This window comes from Triturus cristatus, chromosome 5_1 (assembly GCF_964204655.1).
Source record: "Triturus cristatus chromosome 5_1, aTriCri1.1, whole genome shotgun sequence".
NCBI lineage: Eukaryota > Metazoa > Chordata > Amphibia > Caudata > Salamandridae > Triturus > Triturus cristatus.
This window is the reverse complement of record NC_140587.1, coordinates 562,790,781-562,811,700: the sequence shown is the minus strand read 5'-3', so window position 1 is coordinate 562,811,700 and position 20,920 is coordinate 562,790,781. Positions and strand designations below refer to the sequence as shown.

The following is a 20,920-nucleotide window of genomic DNA, read 5'->3' as shown; positions in this document are numbered from 1 at the left end:
CAACACCCACAACCCCTAAACACGAGCGAAAGCAGTACAGGGGCCTCGGTCCTCACGGCCTCCGCGCCGGCCGAGCCTCTTGTACTGAACACAACGTCGGCAATAACGTTGGATGACCCTGAGATGAGAAAGAAAGATTACACCAGAATGAATCGACTAACAAAGGATGAACGAGCAGGAATCGACAAGATAGTAAAGACACTGGTGGAGCGTAAGGAAAGTGAGGAGTATATAACAGACGTATATAACTCGTATGCAGACAGCCGCAGACGACACTTTGTCGTACGACTTTGTTATCACGCTCTGAATACATATGAGGATAGGTACCGCGATAAAGGTCCCGAAGCCTTAGCGGCCCTATATAGGAAGGTAGACATTGGGGAAGAAGGAGAGGGCTATGTGATGAACCTCTTCACTCGTACACTCGAGGTCTATCGACACCTTAAAGAACACGGACAGACAACCAAAGCAGAAACCCCCATAGCGACTAAGCCCCAGGAAGGAAGGACTGATACCATGATGCCCATCAAAGAGGCCGCCCCCTACTGGGTCCCCCCACGAGGTCAGGGAACACATGACGACATCAACCACCAAGATGCGAAGGGGAGGGTTGTATATAATTGGGTCTACCAGCCATGGGACCGACAAGATATTTTGACCTTTAGAAAAACTCTACCCGACTTAAGAAAGAACCCGACTGCCTTCTACACCGAACTGGGTACAGCCTTAGGTTCAACAATAATGACTTTAGCAGATATCGACTTGTTCTTCGGGCTATGTCTGCCGGCTGATGTGTGGAAACAAATCCGGAAAGTTGACCATGCTGAGCCGTTTGGATATACCTGGGTACAACTCGATACCATAGATAAACAGCGAGAACCGGGACAGAAACCCCCGAAAGCCATATTGGAGCTCCCAGACAAGATTGTACAGAAGTTGAAGACTCTAATCCCAGAAAGAAAAGTAGACTGGTCGATAGTGACGGCTTGTCGCCAGAAACCCCAGGAGGATGTGTCTGAATACTTCTCCCGATTCGAGACTGTGTTTTCCGATTATAGTGGCCAGGACATGACCACTGCAACCGGACATCACCTCTTTGTCCAGAATTATGTGAAAGGTCTGTCACAAGAAGTCTCCCAGAAGCTACAGACCAGCGAGAGTAGTTGGGCAGCCTCCAAACCCGCAGCAATCCTCCAGATGGCCCAATACTACGAAAGCCAAAATAATGAGAACGATAGGGCGTCAGAGAGGAAGAAAAAGGAACTGAAGGAGAGGGTAATGATAGCTCAGTTGCAAGGGGTGACTATAGGAAGGGAACCACCGAAAGGGAATTACCAACCAACCGCCCCTAGAAAGCTACCCCCTAGAGACCATACACCTGCACCCTACAACGGACGGAGAGACTTAGATGGGAACCAATGTGCGTTCTGTAGAGGGTTCGGACACTGGAAATCCCAGCGCCCGGTCCTTCTGGAATTGAACAAAAATAGGGACCCTAGAGACACAGCATATGACCCCAGAAATAGAGGACAGGGACGAGGGTACACGAACGACGCCATCAACGACAGGCCAGGCAGACCAAACACCTTTGATCGCCCCCGGCAAAACCAGTGTCAGCAGTCCGACTACGAAAGCACCCATGACTTCGCATAGGACCGCCAGGGGCAAGGGAGGGATCCAGTCGAACTCCGTGTTGACCAGCAAGGTCCTTACGTCACCGCTAAGGTCTTGGGCACAAAATCCCCATTCCTGGTAGATACTGGGGCGACACTTAGTGCATTATCTAAACGACTGATTCCTAGGGCACCCTTGTCTGGCTCACACGTAACCTCAATAGGCTTCGATGGAACTCCCTCCACTAACCCCTTATCAGCACCAATCTCCTTTGACGTAGAAGATAACGCCACTGACACGACCTTTCTGCTCTCCTCCAACACTCCCGATGCTATTATGGGACTTGATTTGCTAAAACATTTTTGAGCTACCATCAGATGCTCCCCAGACGGAGTTCGAGTCATCCTGCACGATAACCCAGATCTGTTCAAACCCTGTCACACACGGCGTATGCTCTCTATAACCGATGCTGACCTATCCCTACTCGACACATTACCTTCACATCTATGGGCTAAAACTGACTCAGATGTAGGGCGCATGGTGATCGACCCAGTACACATAACCGTCCGACCGGACGCAGTACTCCCAAAGCTTCCACAGTATCGGATATCGCCCGAAGGCGAGAAGGCATTGGTGGAAATCATCGAGTCCCTAGTCGATGCAGGAGTGGTAGAAGAAGTAGTCAGTAATGTTTGCAACAGCCCTATCCTACCCATTGTAAAGAAGCAAGGCGAGGGAGATGAGAAAGCATACCGCTTTATTGTTGACTTACGAGAAGTTAACAAAGTAGTCATACCTCAGTACCCCGTGGTCTCAGACATCACCACCATCCTCACCCTGATTCCATCCACTGCCACCACCTTTACCGTTATTGATCTCAAGAACGCATTCTTTTCCATCCCCATCCACCCAGACAGCCTCTACCTGTTCGGCTTCACTTTAAAAGCCCGTTCGTACAGATTCTGTAGGGCACCCCAAGGCTACACTGAGAGTCCCAGCATTTATAGCCAAGCCCTCAAGAGGCAACTAGATGCAGTCCAACTACCCGATGGAGTGGTGTTAATACAGTACGTCGATGACATTCTTTTGGCGGCCGACACCACTCCACTTGCCGTCACAGCCACCATTCACCTCCTCCATTTCCTCGCGGAGAACGGTCACAAGGTCTCCAGGAAGAAATTGCAATTCTGCCAACCCCAATTAACATATCTAGGCCACCTACTATCCAAAGACGGGAGAAAACTTACCCCTGACCGAATTCAGACCATCCTAGAAACCCCTGTTCCCAAAAGTCAGAAGCAAGTGCGGTCCCTAGTAGGCCTCACCTCCTTTTGTCGACAATGGTTGCCAAACTTCAGTCTCATCGTAAAACCTCTGCTTTCCCTGCTGGCTAAAGATGTCCCCTTCCCCCTCCCCTGGACACCCGAATGCCAATCCTCCTTCAAAGAATTACGAGACGCCCTCTGCTCGGCCCCAGTCCTAGGAACCCCAGACTACACTAAACCTTTCTCCCTCTACACCCACGAAAGGGAGGGATGTGCGCTGTCTGTCCTAACCCAGTCAATAGGCCCTAAACAACGCCCTTGTGCCTACTTCTCTGCCACTCTTGACCCCGTAGCCAGAGCTTTGCCCGCCTGCCTTCGAGCAGTAGCCGCCGCTGCTGTCTCCATCCGACAAAGTGAGGGGATCGTGCTCTCGAACCCCCTCACAGTATTGGTACCCCATGCGGTTGACACCCTCCTGAACCAAACCAAGACTCAACACCTGACTAGCGCACGACTGACTGGTTACGAACTGACTCTGCTTGCACCCCATATCACATTGAAACGATGCACCACTCTGAATCCAGCTACTCTACTACCTCTCCCTGACACTGACTCCAATGCATCCCCTATACATGACTGCGTGACCCTCACCGACGAACAGACCAAGAGTAGGGTTGACCTCCGGGATACTGCCTTCCCGGACCCTGACGGAGAACTGTGGGTGGATGGCTCATGCATCAAGCTCCCCGATGGCACCACCTCAGCTGCCTATGCAGTCACCACAGCCCGAACAGTTGTTGAGACAGCCCGCATCACACAGCGATCCGCACAGGCGGCGGAACTAATTGCTCTCACACGAGCATGCATCCTGGCAGCGGGGACAACCGCAAACATTTACACAGACAGTCAGTACGCCTTCGGGGTTGTTCACCACTTTGGGCTCTTATGGAAAGAGAGGGGATTCTTGACTTCCCATGGCACACCCATCCTGCATGGAGATCTAGTCTCTGCCCTGACCGAAGCAGTCCTCCTCCCCACACGGCTGGCCGTGATCAAATGCCAGGCACACAAGAAGGTGACAGACATTATAGGACAGGGAAATGCACTAGCTGACATTACTGCCCGAACCACAGCCGAGAATAGGTCCACGACCCATATGTACGTGACCAGGTCACAAACTGAGAAATGGAAGGATGCTAGGGAAACGATTAGGGATATCCAACTAGCCAGCACACCACACGAATTAACTGAATGGGCCCGGGTGGGATTGAAGGACGATGACGGTTGCTGGCGAACTAAAGACTCGAACAAATGGTTGCTACCCGACTCATACTTGATCCCCATGCTGACCATGGCACACTCCCCCGCACACATAGGGTCTGCCCCCATGATCGAACTCATCTCCAAAGTCTGGCACAACGACAAAATCCCAGACTCAGCCAAACGTCTGGTCCAACAATGCCTGGTATGCCTCCAACACAACCCTGGGAAAGGAACTGCTGTACCCCGGGGAGGGTTTGGGGTTCCCAATCACCCCTTTGAAGTCCTACAAATGGACTATGTCCAGTTAGAAAGGTGCCAAGGTTTGAAGTACGTACTTGTCGTTGTGTGTGCCTTCAGCAAGTGGGTGGAAGCCTACCAAACCCACGACAACACCGCTATGACTACCGCAAAAGTACTACTGAAAGAATTCTTCCCCCGATACGGCCTTTGTCGAATTTTGTGGAGCGACAACGGCCCCCACTTTGTAGCTGAGGTTATCCAACTCATCTTAAAGGGGCTGGGTGTAAAACAGAAGTTCCATGCGGTCTTCCATCCCCAATCTGCAGGCTTGGTTGAGCGACATAATGCCACATTGAAGCTTAAGATAGCAAAAATAGTTGCCACCACAGGACTGAAATGGCCAGACGCCCTCCCGCTAGCATTGCTGTCAATGCGTTCCACCCCCACTAAACACCACTTGACACCCTACGAGGTCGTTTTCGGACGGCCCATGAACCTTTGGACTGCACCAAAACCAACATCCATCCACGACGTCCCGGACGTCCTCATGTCTGACTATTTGTATAACCTAACTAAAACGTTGTCTGTTATCCATCAGCAGGTGCTGCACGCCATTCCCGATGTTTCCAGGGGCCCCGGACACGACATCCAACCCGGTGACTTCGTCTTAGTGCGTAACTTCCAGCGCACCAAGAGTCTGGAGCCCCGGTGGACGGGCCCCCTACAAGTCCTGATCACCACCCGAACAGCTCTTCGAGTGGAAGGGAAACGTAATTGGCTGCATGCACACCACTGCAAGAAGGTATCACCGACCCTGACGACTACGGACAACATCACCGCCCAAGAAGAACTTCTGGACAAAGACCGACCATCCCTGAACCGCCGCCCAGATACGGAGACACTTGAGCTAGTGAAATATCCCGATCCCACCGTGCCATCCAAGGAAGGGTATAACTTGCGACGAAAGGAGAGAACTTCGGCTAAGCAGACCACAAACTAAGTGGAAATCTCAGAGCGGTAGCCTAGCCACCTCAAAGGCCACCAGGAGAGAAACTAAACAAAGTCTGTGGTTCTGCCCGCTACCGAGTTCCTTGAAGGTGATGGAAGCGCCCGACATGAAGATGATGGAAGCAACCGGACGTCCGAAGATCCACTACAAAAACCCAAAGACTGACAGAATGCACAGCTCAAAGACTATTACACTTTTCATTACCCTTCTCTTTTGCCTTCTCCTCATGGTCACTTTCTGGATCATGGAGGAGAGCACACCCGCTCATAAGACATTGCTGACCACCGTTCAACCTACCACCATGAAAGAACACCATCTGATCTCACTTTCACCCCAACTCCGAGAAAGACGTAAGGAGTTCTGGAATAACTCTTTTGTGCAGTTGCTCCACCAACACAATCTTGCCGCCAACGCCACTAATTGCTGGATCTGTGGATTGCTACCACATGCCACTGGACACTCTATCCCTTTCATCCCTTCACCTTTTTCTGTCCATGGTTCCTGCCTCGCATGGCTAATCCTCCTGCAGGAAAGCTACAGGGACAATGCCACTTCCGGCAAAACTGTGTCGCACTTCTACCATGGGTTCTGGTTGAACAAAACTGGAAAAACTTCTGCCCCCTTCTGCCCTCTGAGATCAAACACTTCCTTTCACATGGACATCCCTGCCAAAGAACGAGTTGAAATGCAAGTGTTCAACAACCCAGTCAGACCCACCTTCTCTTACCTCTGGAAACGGACGGCCGCCACCCTAACAGTGGCCCTATCCGTCATCAATATCACTGGATTTGTGTGCCTCGAAGGCCTGGGGGCGCAGCTGGTGGGCCACAGCTCCTGCCTCATCACCCGAACATTGGACTCAGTTGATCCACCCTCCTTTGTTGCCTCCCCGAATATGTACTTCATCTGTGGTACTAAGGCCTACACCTGGCTTCCGAAAGGTTGGGGAGGCACCTGCTACATCGCCTTTGTCCTTCCTCCGACATATGTGGCTCCAGCAAACCATCACCGACAGAAACGTGCCAAAGACATTGTGCAAGCCGACTCCACCGGAGCGCAGTTCATGGACGCAGTAAAGGGTCTTGTTCCACTCTGGGGTCCAATGGCAAACAGCCGTGCCATCCGCCACTTAACCCAGGCAGTCGAAACGGCGATGAACATTACGGCTGGCATCCTCGCCAACAACACTGCCGAGCTTCAGGCCGTCCGCCTGGTGGCTCTTCAGAACCGCCTCGTTCTAGACGTGGTTCTGGCTGATCGTGGAGGAGCATGCCGCATCATTGGGTCCAGCTGTTGTACCTACGTACCGGATAACTCACCCTCAGTCTACAAAGCAATTGAACACCTCCACAGACTTTCCGCAGAGGTTCATCAGGAGCAAGAGGGATGGTCCCTTGGAAGCTGGTTTTGGGACACTATTAAAAGTTGGGGATGGAGGCTATTTTCATTTATCCTAATACCGATTGTGATACTATGTGGATGTTGCTTGGGGATTCAGTGTCTGCCACCTTTATGTTCGCTTTTTATGAACTGCATCTGCCCTAAGACTTTGAACTTTGAAGCAGAGCGAATGAAAGCTCTTTATGAGGTGGAAGTTCGTAGTATTAGGGGGATAGATCCGAACTAGGCAAGCTGGCGAGATATGTTAAAAGGGAGGACTGTGGAAATTTAGCTTGTAAACTGAACATTATCTGCGCCATCTTGCCTCTCCCCAGCGCCACGCACATTGAACGCACGGCCGCCATTTTAGGCACCCCACTCTCTCCCCCGCTCATTTTCGACCGCCAGCGCGTTCCCCTGGCGCTGCAAGCATCCCCCGCGCGCCGGCCACCCCCGCTCTCTCATACACGGGCCATAAACCTTCTCCTTCTGCGCGACCCTACCATGGAACCACATCCTACGCCTGACTGACATCCCATACATGGTCATGCATCTCTTTTGATAACCCCCTTCCTCTGCGCCCCATTGTCCGAATCGATCCCAGGCCATCACCTAGCCCTGCGGATGCAGTTTATTGCCCCTACTGTAAGGGAAACACCCCACATCAAAGGGATTACAGTAGATCAAAGCCCCTACCCCCTGAGACCCGGCCGGTCACACACATCCCCGGGAATTGGCGGAATGTCCAGCTGTGTGATAGCCATCTCCTACTGTGGATGGGGTGGGGACTTCCACTGTAGATATGTGTGGGAACGAGCTCGAAGTGGGGATTCCGAGGATGTTCTTTCATGTTCCAAAATAATCTCAAGAATGTGCCATGTATGATAAACCTGCAATAAAGTCATAAACCTGTGTATAAGAGGCCAGGCCTCAGAGATGCAGTTAGAGCACCTTGTGACGATACCTTGCTGTCTGATCTGATGTGTTCTGCTCCGACGGAATAAAAACTTTGTTTCCTGCCTTCCAGTCTCCGGCGCCTGCCTCTTTCATTGGTAAATTATCGAATGGTATGAGAGGCGATTACCGCCGGGCAATACTTGAAGGGTTATCGACTGAAACTGCCGCTACCATTTAACAGGTCAGCCGGTGGGAAGACCCGTAGGGACTTCTAGGTAGGGTCGCAGAAACCCCATTTTGGGGGCCTGAAGGGATACCATATTAATGTTTTCTGCCTGAAAGTGGTATTTGCTTGGTGGACATGCCCTTGCGGGTGGGAAACAAGACAACTTGGCTAACTTACCTGCCTGTGCAACCAGGCATAATTGTCATGTAGTAAATTGTACAGCGGTCTTGTACAACGTGGGCACTGATGTCTGTAATACCTTTCAAAATCAGTAATGGTTCCATTACCCAGCAGTAATCTTCATGACCAAGTCGTAGTGCTCCTCGTCCCAGTTATTAGACAAAGAGGTGGCCCAGCCCCTTTCACAAGCGATCCAATCCAAACCCTTTTTTATAGCTTTTTTACTTACATCCTCCCCTGATGGTAACCTGCAGTTATCAACCGAAGTGAACTGTAGGTGCCATATTAGCTTTGGAGGGAGGGTGGGTGGGGTTTGCACTGGGATGAGGAGCACTATGACTAGGTCATGGTCTTGGTTCCTGTTGGACTTGGCCCTTATTGCAGGGTCATCCCAGAACTTGTTGCCTTCCTCCGAGCCTTTTTTCTGACATGGTGTTGGTGGTTCTAGAACTCTGGGCACTATAGCACTACTGTCCAGTGTAAAGTGCGTGTGCTTTCTGTGGTAAACATGGTAAGATTGGTCTACACCTGTTTGGCATATTTAATTTACCTGTCAGTCCCTTGTAAAGTGGTATCTCAGATACCTGGGGCCGGTAAATTAAATGCTACTGGTGGGCTTGCAGCGCTGATTGCGCCACCCGCCAAAGTAGCCTTTCAAACCTGTCTCAGGCTTCTGCCATTGCAGGGCTTGTGCGCGCAGTGTTACTGCCGCTGTGACATGATACCTAAAGTGTGTGCCATGTCTATGACCCCCCTTTTACTGCATGTCAGTGACCCCTAAGGTAGGCCCTAGCTTGCCCTATGGGCAGTGTGCATTGTAGGTGAAAGGTAGGCCATGTACCTTAAATGTGTGACATGTCCTGGTAGTGACAAACAGCCATTTTGGTTTCTCACTGCTGTGAGGCTGCCCTCCCATAGGAATGCATTGGAGATTCCCTGATAGGTGTTTCAGTAGTAATTCCTGATATGAAAGGAGCAGCGTGGTCAAGTTTGGTATGGTTAGAATAGTAATGATAAATGCTGCGCAATGGTGTACGCAGATTTATTATCACTATTTTAGAAATGCCACTTTTATAAGTTGGCATTTCTGTGTGCTTTGTGGCTGCCTGCCTGATGTGTATTGCATGTCTGGCTCTGGAGTGACAAGGGTTGGTGAGGTGTGTGTGGTTCCAGGGAGGGCAGGGCGAGTCAGCGCTAGGCTGAATAGGGGATCTGCATTTGGAGTGGTGTAAGGAATAGTCCCCAGACCCTGAATAGATGTGTGCCTGCCTCTGTGAATGCTGGCTCTGCCCCCCTGTGGTGTGTCTGAGGACCGAGCCCCCATCTGACAAATGAGGGTGTGAGCACTGTACACAGAGTGCTCCAACAACCCCCAGAACCAGTTGAGACAAGTTCCCCCAGCCCTGTGCCAAGGGCAGAACAAAGGAAAATGATGTATACATACTGGGGCTGTGACCCCATGAATTGTGCTTCGTTGTGACTTGGGGCGGGGGGGACTTGCTGCTGCTGGGCCCCAGGAGGAACCGCCACAAGGGACTGCCTCCCTGCTGGAGGGCCCTGCGAGCTGGCCTGCCTGGGCCCAGCCTTGTGCCAGTGGAGCTTGGGAGGTCTTGGATTTAAGAGCCTCGTGAGCTCCTGCTCTCCAGGATAAGGAGAGGGCTGGAGCACTGCAGCGCTGGGCTGCAACTTACTCAGCATTTGTGCGCTCCTCTGAGCGGGTGCCCACCCCGCATTTTGTTTATCTCCTGCCGGGTTGTGCGCTCCTTTGGAAGCAGGAGCCTACCTCGCAGGTGGGTCCTTAAAAGCGGGAGCCTACCCTGCGTTTTCCTTCGTAGACGAAGCCCAGGCAGACTGCCTGGTTGTAGGCAGGGTCTGAAGGAGGGCTGTAAGCAGAGACCCAGGCAGGAGCCTACCCCGCACTGGGATGTGCCCCAGAAGATAAATGGAGACTTCGCTCTGTGTGGCCTGAGACCGGCGGGAGCCCACCTCGCCTGCGTGGCCTAATCCGCCGGAGAGCTTTGCGACGTGCCCAGGAGGAAGGGCTCCCGCTCCACTCATTCCGAGCGTGCCGGCCGGAAGTCAGGCGGAGAGAGCCTGACCCGAGGCGTGGCCAGAGACAGGAAAAGTGTGGAGGCCGGAGCACCAGTCCGGCAACTTGGTGCCTAGTTCCAGGCGAGGCTCCCGTTGTGAGGAGGAGAGCCCCGCGTATGGCAGCCGGTTGTGGCGCATTGGAAGAGACCGGAGGTGTCAGGATGATCCCCGGTGAGTGGGGGCTGACCGCAGAGCCATGTGGGTGCTCCAGAGGCACGGTTGGTGCCGGTTCTTGATCTTCCGAGCTGCACCGCTGATTGCGGGCAGCTGCAACGTGTGGGCAAGTTTGGTGTAGAAGCCCCAGGTAGGGGGACTCCCATTGCTCATGGTTGGTGCCGAGTGAAGTACACCTGGAGGAGCCCCGTGAACGGAGCTCCCTAAGGCACTGTTAGTGCCCGTGCTTGTGTCCACAGCTGCCCTGCCGGCCAGCAGGCAGCTGCAATGTTGGGGCACTTTTGTTTAGGAGTCCTAGTGGGGCTTAAGGGGCACAGTTGTGCCAGGCCTACTTTTCACAGCTGACCCGCCTGTTGGAAGGCAGCTGCAACAACATTTACTACTTGTGCTTGTGATAGTTCTGACAGTGGCCCGATTAGCCCTGTCATGTATATAATCCCCTGTAAATTATTACCTGGTGCCAGTTGGCACAGTGTAGATGCGTGATTATGATTCTAATGTGTATTGGAAAATACAAAGGCTATTTTCTTATATAACCTTGTGTGGAGTTTCTTTTGTGGTGTGCCTAGTGTGTTGCTGCTGTGTGAGTGTGTTGAGCAAACGCTTTACAAATTGCCTCTGGGATAAGCCTGACTGCTCTGCCAAGCTACCAAGGGGGTGAGCAGGGGTTATCTTTAGTGTGCAACTCCCTTGCCCTAGGCGCTTGCCCTAGCCAACCAGAAATCCCATTTCTAACAGTTCCATTACTTACTGGTAATAAAGATTACCAGTAAGTAATTAAACCACTACCCCGTCGTCAGTGCACCTCATCCTAGTTATTACACATTGTGGACATACAAAAGCTGATAACCAGGCACCAGAACTACCAATATGCTGGAGACTTTTATTATATGATACTGTACGCAATTACTTCATTACAGCCATTAGAACACCAGAAGAAAAAGATTCAAATCTAATCTGTAATGCAAGACAAAAGTATTTGTGGTGGACCGGTCACTGCCCTACATATTTATTGTAATGACACACCCGCTGCCTGTGACCAGGAAGTGGAAACTGTGATAGCAGAGCAACTCTGCACCTGTTTCAGAACCTCACATCCTGCAGATATAGTTGGGAAACTGCCTCTTTTTACCCAGCTACTCAGGGTCTCTTTTGAAACATTGTTCTATCTGTTTGCTTCCCAATGTAAGAGAAACAAAGAATTTGAACCTCTGAATTATTTTGTTCTTCTAAATACACCAGGAATACCCTTTTTCTATCCAATTCCACTGGAAGTACGCTGCAACCTCAAAATCTTCATCCGATGCTGGGAAAATTAACTGCTGAGGACAATTACATTTCTTCTGAACCTTTGACCTAAATTTGGGGTCTGGCCTAAGTACCACCTCATAGCCTACTGGTCGAAGTAATCGCCAGGAAAGCCACTTTCGAAGATAACTGTCAGAGCGCATCATAAGCGTCCACTGACAGGCTCCGTGTGAAGGAGCCGACACGAACTAAGGGGCATATCAGCAAGACGAGGCGATAATTATCGCTAAGCGCACTAAGTGCTAAGATAATTATCGCCGGCTATCGCTGAATTCTATCGTGGAGGTAGCGTGCTATCAGCAACACTTATCTCCTAAGCGATAGAAATCCATGCGTTAGCTAGGAAACAGTGATATTATTACTGGAAATCCAGCGATAATCGCACTGCGACCGGCGATACCTTGCTGATAGGGCAAGGTGGATTTCGCCATGTAATCCACCTCCCATTGGATTACATGGCTAAGTCAGAAGAAAAGCAGGCGTAAGGAAAGTAGCGATAACCATGGTTAGCGCTACTTTTCTTATCGCTCTGCTAGTTAGTTTGAAGCTTGATAATTGGAGAAATGTCGGTTAGCGACATTTCTCCAATTATTTTGGGGAGGAACGCCCACTTTGCATCTCATTAGAAATGTGAAGCTGGGCGTTCCGGAAACAGGCGCTAAGGCATGGATTCACGCGTTAGCGTGTCCATGCTGATAGCGCGATAAAATTATCGCCGCTTTTCGTTCGAAAACGGATGCTAAAGCGGCGATAATTCTATCGCCTCGCCTTGCTGATATGCCCCTAAGTTGGGAACTCCAATTCCCAGCAGCATTTGGGAGAGTGACGTCAGACACACCATAGTGAAGTTTAGAAACCCGGATAAAGACGTGGAAGTGACAGACGGAGCTGCCGATTATTTGTTTTCCATGGCGTTTGGGTGGCTGTTACTGGTCCTGTAAGGGTGCAGTAAGCACTGTTTCATATATACATCAAGGTCCTTGTTTAATGGATGTACTTTGCTGAGTTGCTGATTTACCGTGGTTTGCACGTATATCTCCCTGCGTTGGCAAGTTCTCTTTCAGAAGGGGTTCATGCGAGGAAGTAAGGTGTGTTCTGCTTTCATGAGCTTCATGTTCGTACTTTTTGCTGGGCACTTATTCCTTGGTGTTCTTCCCTGTTGGTGAGTCACGTCCTGTGGCTTATGAAGGGAAGATAAATCACAGGCATTATTTTTACCCAGATAAGGAGGTATCGGAGAGTGATGACAACTTTCTCTATCCCTGGCATCACCTACTAGTGTGATAAGATACGATTATTGGATAGGTATGGTTCCAGTAGGGAAACAGAGCCATACCAGCGTTTTTGTGTTCATTGATGGAATTTATGAATGACAATTAGAGGACATGTTTCCCTTGCATTTACTTTGCGGATTCTTATTCACAAATTATCTAATCAGCGTTTGACAAATCTTTGCGTTTTCCTCAACAGGGGTGGTCAGTAGTAGGTGATTTTGCCCTCAGATTTCCATTCTCTTTTTTGGTCTTCCCCACCTGATACTAAAGGTAGGTGTGATAGGAACTGTATTCTTTTAGGGGGGGTGTTGAGCTCTCATAGACACAGAGGTCCTTACTTATCTTTTGTTTCCTCGTTACAGTATTGGTGCTGAGGAGTGATCACCTGCTCACCTCCCTGTTATGAGGTTGCAGCGTTTTTCCTTTACAGGTAGTTGCAGAGGTTTTAATTACTTCTATAGTCATTCAGAGTAGTAGTTTCGCTTCAGTAGAAGAGTATCACTGTATTCTCTTTTCGTTTTCACAGGTCTCCCTCCCTGCAGTCCCCATCCTTTCCTTCCCCCGCTTGACCATCCTAAAGTCTACGTGTATAAATATTCCAGACTTGAAACTGTCGAGAGGTGGACCCCTCTGAGCATCGGTTCGACCATGAGGATACGCTTGGAACTAGACAATACCCACAAAATAGCTGCAGTATCCAGTGATTCAAAGGTTTTTGGCTGTACACCCTTCAAGAACACCAATAAACAATAAAACCCAATTCATAATTGGACCAGGATCGACAGGCTTCCTCAACCTGAATCATTTTAGAATCTTTGACACCAAGGGAATACTTTAGAAATATCTGACTCTCTAAAGGCTGTAACTGCTGCCCATTGTGCAGACAAAGTGAATGGTGCCAAACCTGGTAGAAACCTGTCCATCCAAACATTCAAAATCTGAAATTGATTACTTGGTTTTGCTTCCAACCTCTCAGCTTGGCACCATTTTTAAGCCAATGTTCGGAATAGGACTGAAGAGGCAACAGCTTTCTTGTCTACTGACTATCAGCTGCAACTTCCCTAGATCATCCTAAAAAAAGCAAGCCTGTCACTGTCCATGCCGTTAGATATTAATTCAAGAAGCTGTTTTTGTGAAAGCATCGAAAATAAGTTGGAGAGGTGGAGGGTTCAGTTGAAGATGAAAACATTGTCCTACAGCAAATTGGTTTAGTAGGGGAAACCACAGGCCAAATGGAAGAGCTCTGTACTAGTAATGTAAATATCCCTCCACAAACCAGAGATATTTTGGTCTGCCTGGAAGGACCGGCACACGAAAGTATGCCTCCTGAAGGTCTAGTGTTGCTAAAAAATGGCCTATTGATAACAATTGGATCATGGATTGTAGAGTTAGCATTCTAAACACAGTGTAGCAGACAAATGCATTCAACACCTTAGAATCCAGCACTAGAACCTCAGTCAGCATGGCCTGTCTTTTTGCTTGGGTTCTGGGTATGGTTGATACCATAATTCGATGTTCTGAAGGTTGACCTGCTATGACATACCCAGTATTTATAATTTGCAGAACCCACTCGTCCTTTATCCACATTCTCTATTGAGGATAACAATCGTTCCCCCTACTGTGGAAATCATTATAGTCAGGACTTGGCATTTTGTGGAGGATTGTTGTGCTGTAACTGGAATCTGTCAAACAAGGCAATACCCTGGCCTCAGACTTTGCCTTGAATGGGACATCTTGATTCCTGGAGGTTTTGCAGTGGCTTCCTTTGTTAAAAAATGGTGCCCTAAAAGGATGGGGCATTTTTCTCTTTTCGGCTGGTTTCTGCACCATCTCATTTAAAAGTGTGCCAAACAACTTTGGACCCAAGAATAGAAGGCAGAGGATAAAGGCTCTTCAATTGTGGTCAATTTTCCACAACTTGAGCAATAGCAGCCTCCTCCCTGAACCCAATGCCCCTGTCACTGTAGATGATGCCCAAAAGGAGTCAAATGTAGCATTGCTATACATGTAGCACACTTTCCCATGAGAACTAGTATTTACGGTGCATATGCATCTAAGGCTTTGTTATCGGATTGTCAAGCACAATTTGATTGTTTCAAAGAAGAGAACAATCCCACAGAAATACAAGGAAAACTGAACTGTAGGCACAATTTTGATGACAGACATAGAATTTACTTTAACGTTTGGTTGTGTGTTTTTTTTTGGGTGGGAGGAGGGGCTAGTGTCTATGCAAAGGCTGTACACCAGCACTCTCGTTGTGTAGGTATTGCATCGCTGTGTCCGGCCTTTTAAAACTAGTGCAGTTTGGCTGCAGAATGCTTGTGAAACCTTATTCTTCTATCTAACTAAGCCTGGGTCTATCAAAAGCAGAATTATTATGCAAATGTGTTGCACAATGAAAACTCTACTTTATGCACTACTTATTGCATGGTTAAAATGACAAACTGGTAACCAAATTTGTCTGCCTGGATCTCTCTTATGCTTCATTCAAGCTTGTCCTTTTCTCTACCCTGGCTGGCCTACATGCTATAATAAGTATAGACATTTAAGAACAACCATTATAGAGAATATGGTAATTATTCTCAAATATGTTTTGGAGAAATCTCCAACAAATGTTGCATTTTATAATGCATATTCTCCCTGTAGGCATTAAAAACAACGTTGATATCTTAGTGGATTTCACACCTTATGTGCTGGGGGCTTCAGAACAGTGAACGCATGGTTGCTGTTATTATAAATGTGCTATAAAAAGGCACAATTCCTTTGCAGTATATTGACCATCCATGTGTTCTAGAGTGTGAAGGAATATTTGTATCCTGTGCATGCTAGAACCCCATTCGTTGGAAAGTTATTTCAAAGTGACTAGTTTTTTTGACAGTTCTTTAAGCCTGGTGGCTTTTACTATGGATGTAAAACAGTTAGCTCATCTTCTTATGTGAAAAGCCCACCTTTGGGTGCTAACAAGAACTACCAGATTTGGATTTCAAATAATGCAGATTCCTGGTAGAGAAATGAAATGGAAGGAATATTATCATTTGATTGGAACTGACTTATTGACTCTCAAGAGGAATGGAAGATGCATTAGGAATCAAACCAAGACTTGCCAGTCACATATCCCAAACTCAGGTGCATTTTCCCACTATCGTCAGTATTCTGAGACCTGCACATGAGTGTGTGGCCTCAAACAAGTATGTATTGCAATGTCCTGATGAGCAGAGTGAACATGTATCCTTAGGTAACAGTTAGATAGGAGCCTCTTTCTGAAAATGGAATTAAAAATATTTCATAAGCTCATTGCCATTTCACCCCAAAACGTTTTGGCAAACTTGCAAGAACAGTTATTGTTTTGCAGTAACTCTGCGAAAACCAGTTCTAAAGTTCTTTGTATTGAAATCTGTAGAAGCTGCTTTTTAGTTGTCACTCACCTTTTAAGGATCTGTCAGTAGCCAATACACATTATCAAATTCACTAAAACAGTGTTAGTTGTAATTGTTTAGGGTTTTACCCATATGTTTAAAATGCCCAATTTATCACCTTATTTTATTGTATTGGCACTAGCTATGCCCCATTGTTTGAAGTGCTAGCCCCGCTCTCATTGGTTGACCTATTAGCTCCTCCCACCCCCCAAAGTTCGGGTCTAGTTGCTCCCCTGGTTATGGTGCTTGGTAAAGTTCAGTATGTGCCTCTGCAGCTCAAGAGTACTGAAGGAAATACAGCTTCTGTAAAATTACCCGCACAACACCAATTTAACGCTGCTGGTCATCATTAAATGGAACCTTCTTTTTGTGTGTCCATCCCCAGATAAAGCATAAAAGATGCATAGAAAAATACTAGATTCCTGAAGTTTAGAGTTTACATAGATTAAATAATAGGGTAAACACTGAGGGTCTGATTCAGAAAGGCATTTCCGAGTGCGTAAAGTGGTACTACAGAAGAACTACTTCACATACTCAAATGCTTTTGTGAAACAACTTGAAGTGTCCAACTATCTAACTGCAATGTACAAAGTAGAGCAGTGCTTTCTATTTGTACTAATAATATAGAACTACTCCCTGAATATTCCCATTTTGCTTCAATTTTATATGGTAAGGGGCCATAAAAAAATTCACAAAGGCATTTAAGATCATATGAAGCAGGACAATAGGAGAACTACAACAAATACTCATAAAAACTACCACAGCAGTACTACCTCACACACTAATAAATGCTTTTATAGATCAAAAACGGATTTGTTTTTTCTTGATGCTTCCACATGTCTCAGAAATATTATTTGTTCTTTCGAGTAGAGCTCCTCTGCTAAAATTCAACCATCAGCTTGTAACCTAAGCCTAAAGACCGCAAAAGAGACAATTGTAATATCACTGTTATTCCATGACAGCACCTGTTTTAGGAAGAATGAGCCTTGGTATTTCACACTTAATTATGAAAGTACTTTTTATAGGAATCTGTTTACTACTAAGCAGTAACTCCCTACACTCCTACCTATCATAGGCAAACGAATTCCTTCACAGTGCGTTAAGATAACTTCATTGTACAACTCCCCTTTCTGTAAACTATAGGTGAAACATGTCAGAGGAGTTAATGAGTTCCATTGGAAGTAATCCGGGTCAACAGACAACATGGCGCAGATCTCTCTTCACGATACCACAGAGCTGTTTGCAGGAGCATCTCACACAGGGCAGCGTTCATTTGCTAGGTATGAATTCATCCGTGTAGAATACTTGGGGTAAAAGACAACTGCTAAGAGGTTACCAGCCTGTGAGTCCAGGAGATTATTGTAGAGAGTCAATCAGTTCATATTGTCCTCAGTGAGCCAACAATGGGATATGAAGAAAACACTGGTTATTATGGCCTTATGAGTCTTCCCCATGTTCCTCATTTATGTACCACATTTGAGATGGAGTCGGAGAGATATTTTGTGCTTAACGTTTATTATTTAACTTTTTACCATACTTATTTATTAATAAACAAGAAGCCAGTGGGTGCCACCTTTACCATTTCATAGTCCTAACTTGAAATGGCAAATTCACTTTAGCTCAATAAAAAATATCTGCCAGTGCCAGAGTAAACTCTGCTGAAACCACAACACCTCAAGTAAGGAGTAAAAAGGCAAATGCAAAGTTCTTTGCTTTAACATCAACAAAAACGAGATGAAGTAATGTATATTTCTGTAGTGGAAGGGTCCATATGGGTTTGTATAGAAGGAGTAATACTGCCACAGATACAGATGAATGGCAGTGAGTCTTCGTCAATTACCGAATCAAGAAGCACACCCATCAAGCATGGTCTACCTCCCATGCTAAAACCTCACCTGGTATTACAAATACTGGGGCGATCAGAAATACTGGTTTGCAGTATCACCACAGGAAGATATGTTGATCCCTTAGGGACCCTTATGGAATGGTGCATAACGTGAGGAAATCTGTGTTACTGCACTGTCTTTGCAATTGTAAACCCCTAATTCCAGTCGATTTTCCATGGACAAAGTCCGTCAGGTTTCATCTGTAGTATTTGTCCCTGTAAGAAACATGCAATATTACTGGGTACAGCAATACCGTAGAAGACGTGATACTATTTTGGATGGACATTCATGTTTCTGCCAACAACGGTATGTAAGCTCATGGTGGGTCCCTAAAATGAGGTACTACAGTGTTACCCTTAAAGGGAGTCCTCAAGGAACCAAGAAGTAAAGAGTTATGTTTTCCCTTTAATCTGGGCGTGATGCTTTCCTTTTTCCCTTGCAGGTTGCCCAGTGAGTGCTGGAGAGGTCCTCCCTTTTCCTAAGAACGATGGCTAGTTTGTCAACGGTCTCTGACTCAATTCCCAGGAGACGCTTGCCATTCATCTGCCAACACCGTTTGCCCAGGCCACAGTTGCTGCCACCATCTGAGGTGTTATCAACCATTGTACACCTTCGAATTGTTGGGTATGTTCAGGACTATTAAAGAGTTCACAGTGGCAATCACTTGCACAACATCCGGTAGAGAGCTCTAGCAGGCCTAACATTGGTGGGTACAAGATTTGTCTACTAGTTTGCATCTAAACACTCTGGTTCACCCCTTCAGACCACTGTATGTATACGTATCATATGTATGTGCACTTCTTGCAACTAATCTAAATAAATCTCTACCCGTCATTGTGTCTTCAGGTGATTTTTGCTAATTGCATATTGTCGATTTCTGCTTCCCATTGTTGTGCTGACCTACAATGCGCTGCTGGAACGATAGCCCGGTGTGCACATTGTACCCTGTGAATATGTTCCACACATCTCCATCTGTAGCACTATTCTAGATATCTTCAGACTTTCGATCCATAATTTCATTCATTTTGTTATTAACCAATAAGTGTATGCTAAGGAGAATAGTGGTCTGGAGGAAAATCTGTACCTATTATTAGTGTCAGCCTCAGGTCTGCGACCATGTCTGCATTAGATCACCCATACCCCGGGAGACCAATAAGCAGAGCTCCAATATCATAGAACAAACTAGGAAAACCATGCTCAGCAGATCATACAGTAAAGTGAGAAAAACTAGAGGATGTATAAATAGTAATACAACCTCAGCCTAAAGTGCTAACTTAAACAAACGTTACAGTACTCCATAAAATATATAGTAACAGAAAGCTAACACCAACCTGGGTATATTAGGTCTGCCTCCATTTCCAATAACCTTTGTAACGACTTCATGTAGTCATACAGTTCCTCGAACACTGCTGTTCCTTCTCCTAGAATACAATCTCCAGAAAAAATTGCATTTTCCTCCAGCAAAACCAAAGCCATGTGGTCATCTGTGTGCCCAGGTGTGTACAAAACTCTGTTCATTTGAAAGAAAAGTGTGCAAATGATTTATATGCAAGGGAAAATGCATGTATATATTCATACACACTCACACAGACACGCAAACGCAATCTCTTTTTCTTCCTGGCTCTCTATCTTTCTTGCTCCGGGGGCAGATGCAAACTAGGTACCATCATGGGACACCAAAGGAGAGCGAGACAATGTGGAAAATGACAATTACAAATGTATTGCTATCACAGGCTAGAATGATATTGAGTGGCTCTCCTCAGGAGAACAACAGCTGGCATGTTTAGGCATGTTTACGGTAAGTCGCTGGCTCAGTGTGATTCCAAGGTGAATGAACTGTATGCCAATCAGATTTGTTAATGAAGTCTTCATTTTTCTCCCATCCCTGCAGTGATATAGACTCATTTTGTGAGTTATGACATGTATCAGCCGGCACAGCACTGAGCTGCACTTCTGGATCTGAGGTGCTGTGACACAACATGCAGTGGCCTGAGTCAATACAAAAAAATATTGTGACTGTTAGCAGTGATGGGAGCAAACAAAAGCAATGAGCTGCACTGACAGCTAATGGAACGCTAGTAGAGACAGCCTTATTATGGCAGTGCATCCGTAGGGCCTGCTATTGTTATTGGTGCTAAGCACGGCCACAGTGGATCGGCTAATATGAACTTGACACATCTTAAGTCTGATGGGAAAAATAACGCATGTGAGCATCACATACTAGGTAGGAAGGAGATCCTGATTACAGGTTGGCAGAGCAGAATTGCAGGGTAGGGTGTGTGGATACATTCAGTGTATATATGCATTTCTAGCATTTATTTATATTTAGTTTTGTATAGTGCAAACTTGACCCAAGCGTATTAGAGCGCTGTACATAATGTGCATAGCAACCTTTACAGACAATATACAAGGAGAACAGTAAATACCACACACCATTGATGCCTGCCACCACCCTGGTACTGATGAAGGCCCCGGCCTAGTTTCAAATGGACGAGGTTCATACATGTCAACACATCTCTATGACAATAAAAACCAAAATATGAAAATTAAAAAAATGCAACCTTTCCTACCCAGTTCTATGAAGGACTAGATAAAGTGATTAGAACGTTTTGCACAAAATACTCAGGTTACAAAACCTTGTCCTTTAGCCATACTCTAAGGGCCACTGTAAACAGCCCCATGAGTACATGAGTTTTT

General features: G+C 47.0%; 1 protein-coding gene across 1 annotated transcript in view; it reads right to left on the bottom strand.

Annotated features, from left to right (window-relative positions):
• The window catches only part of LACTB2 (lactamase beta 2), a 187,047-nt gene that overhangs the window by 70,079 nt on the left and 96,048 nt on the right, over nucleotides 1-20,920 (bottom strand). The window contains exon 4 of the mRNA XM_085605457.1: nucleotides 19,555-19,733. Coding sequence (XP_085461583.1) covers nucleotides 19,555-19,733 — 179 coding nt within the window. The remainder of the gene's footprint in view (nucleotides 1-19,554; nucleotides 19,734-20,920) is intronic.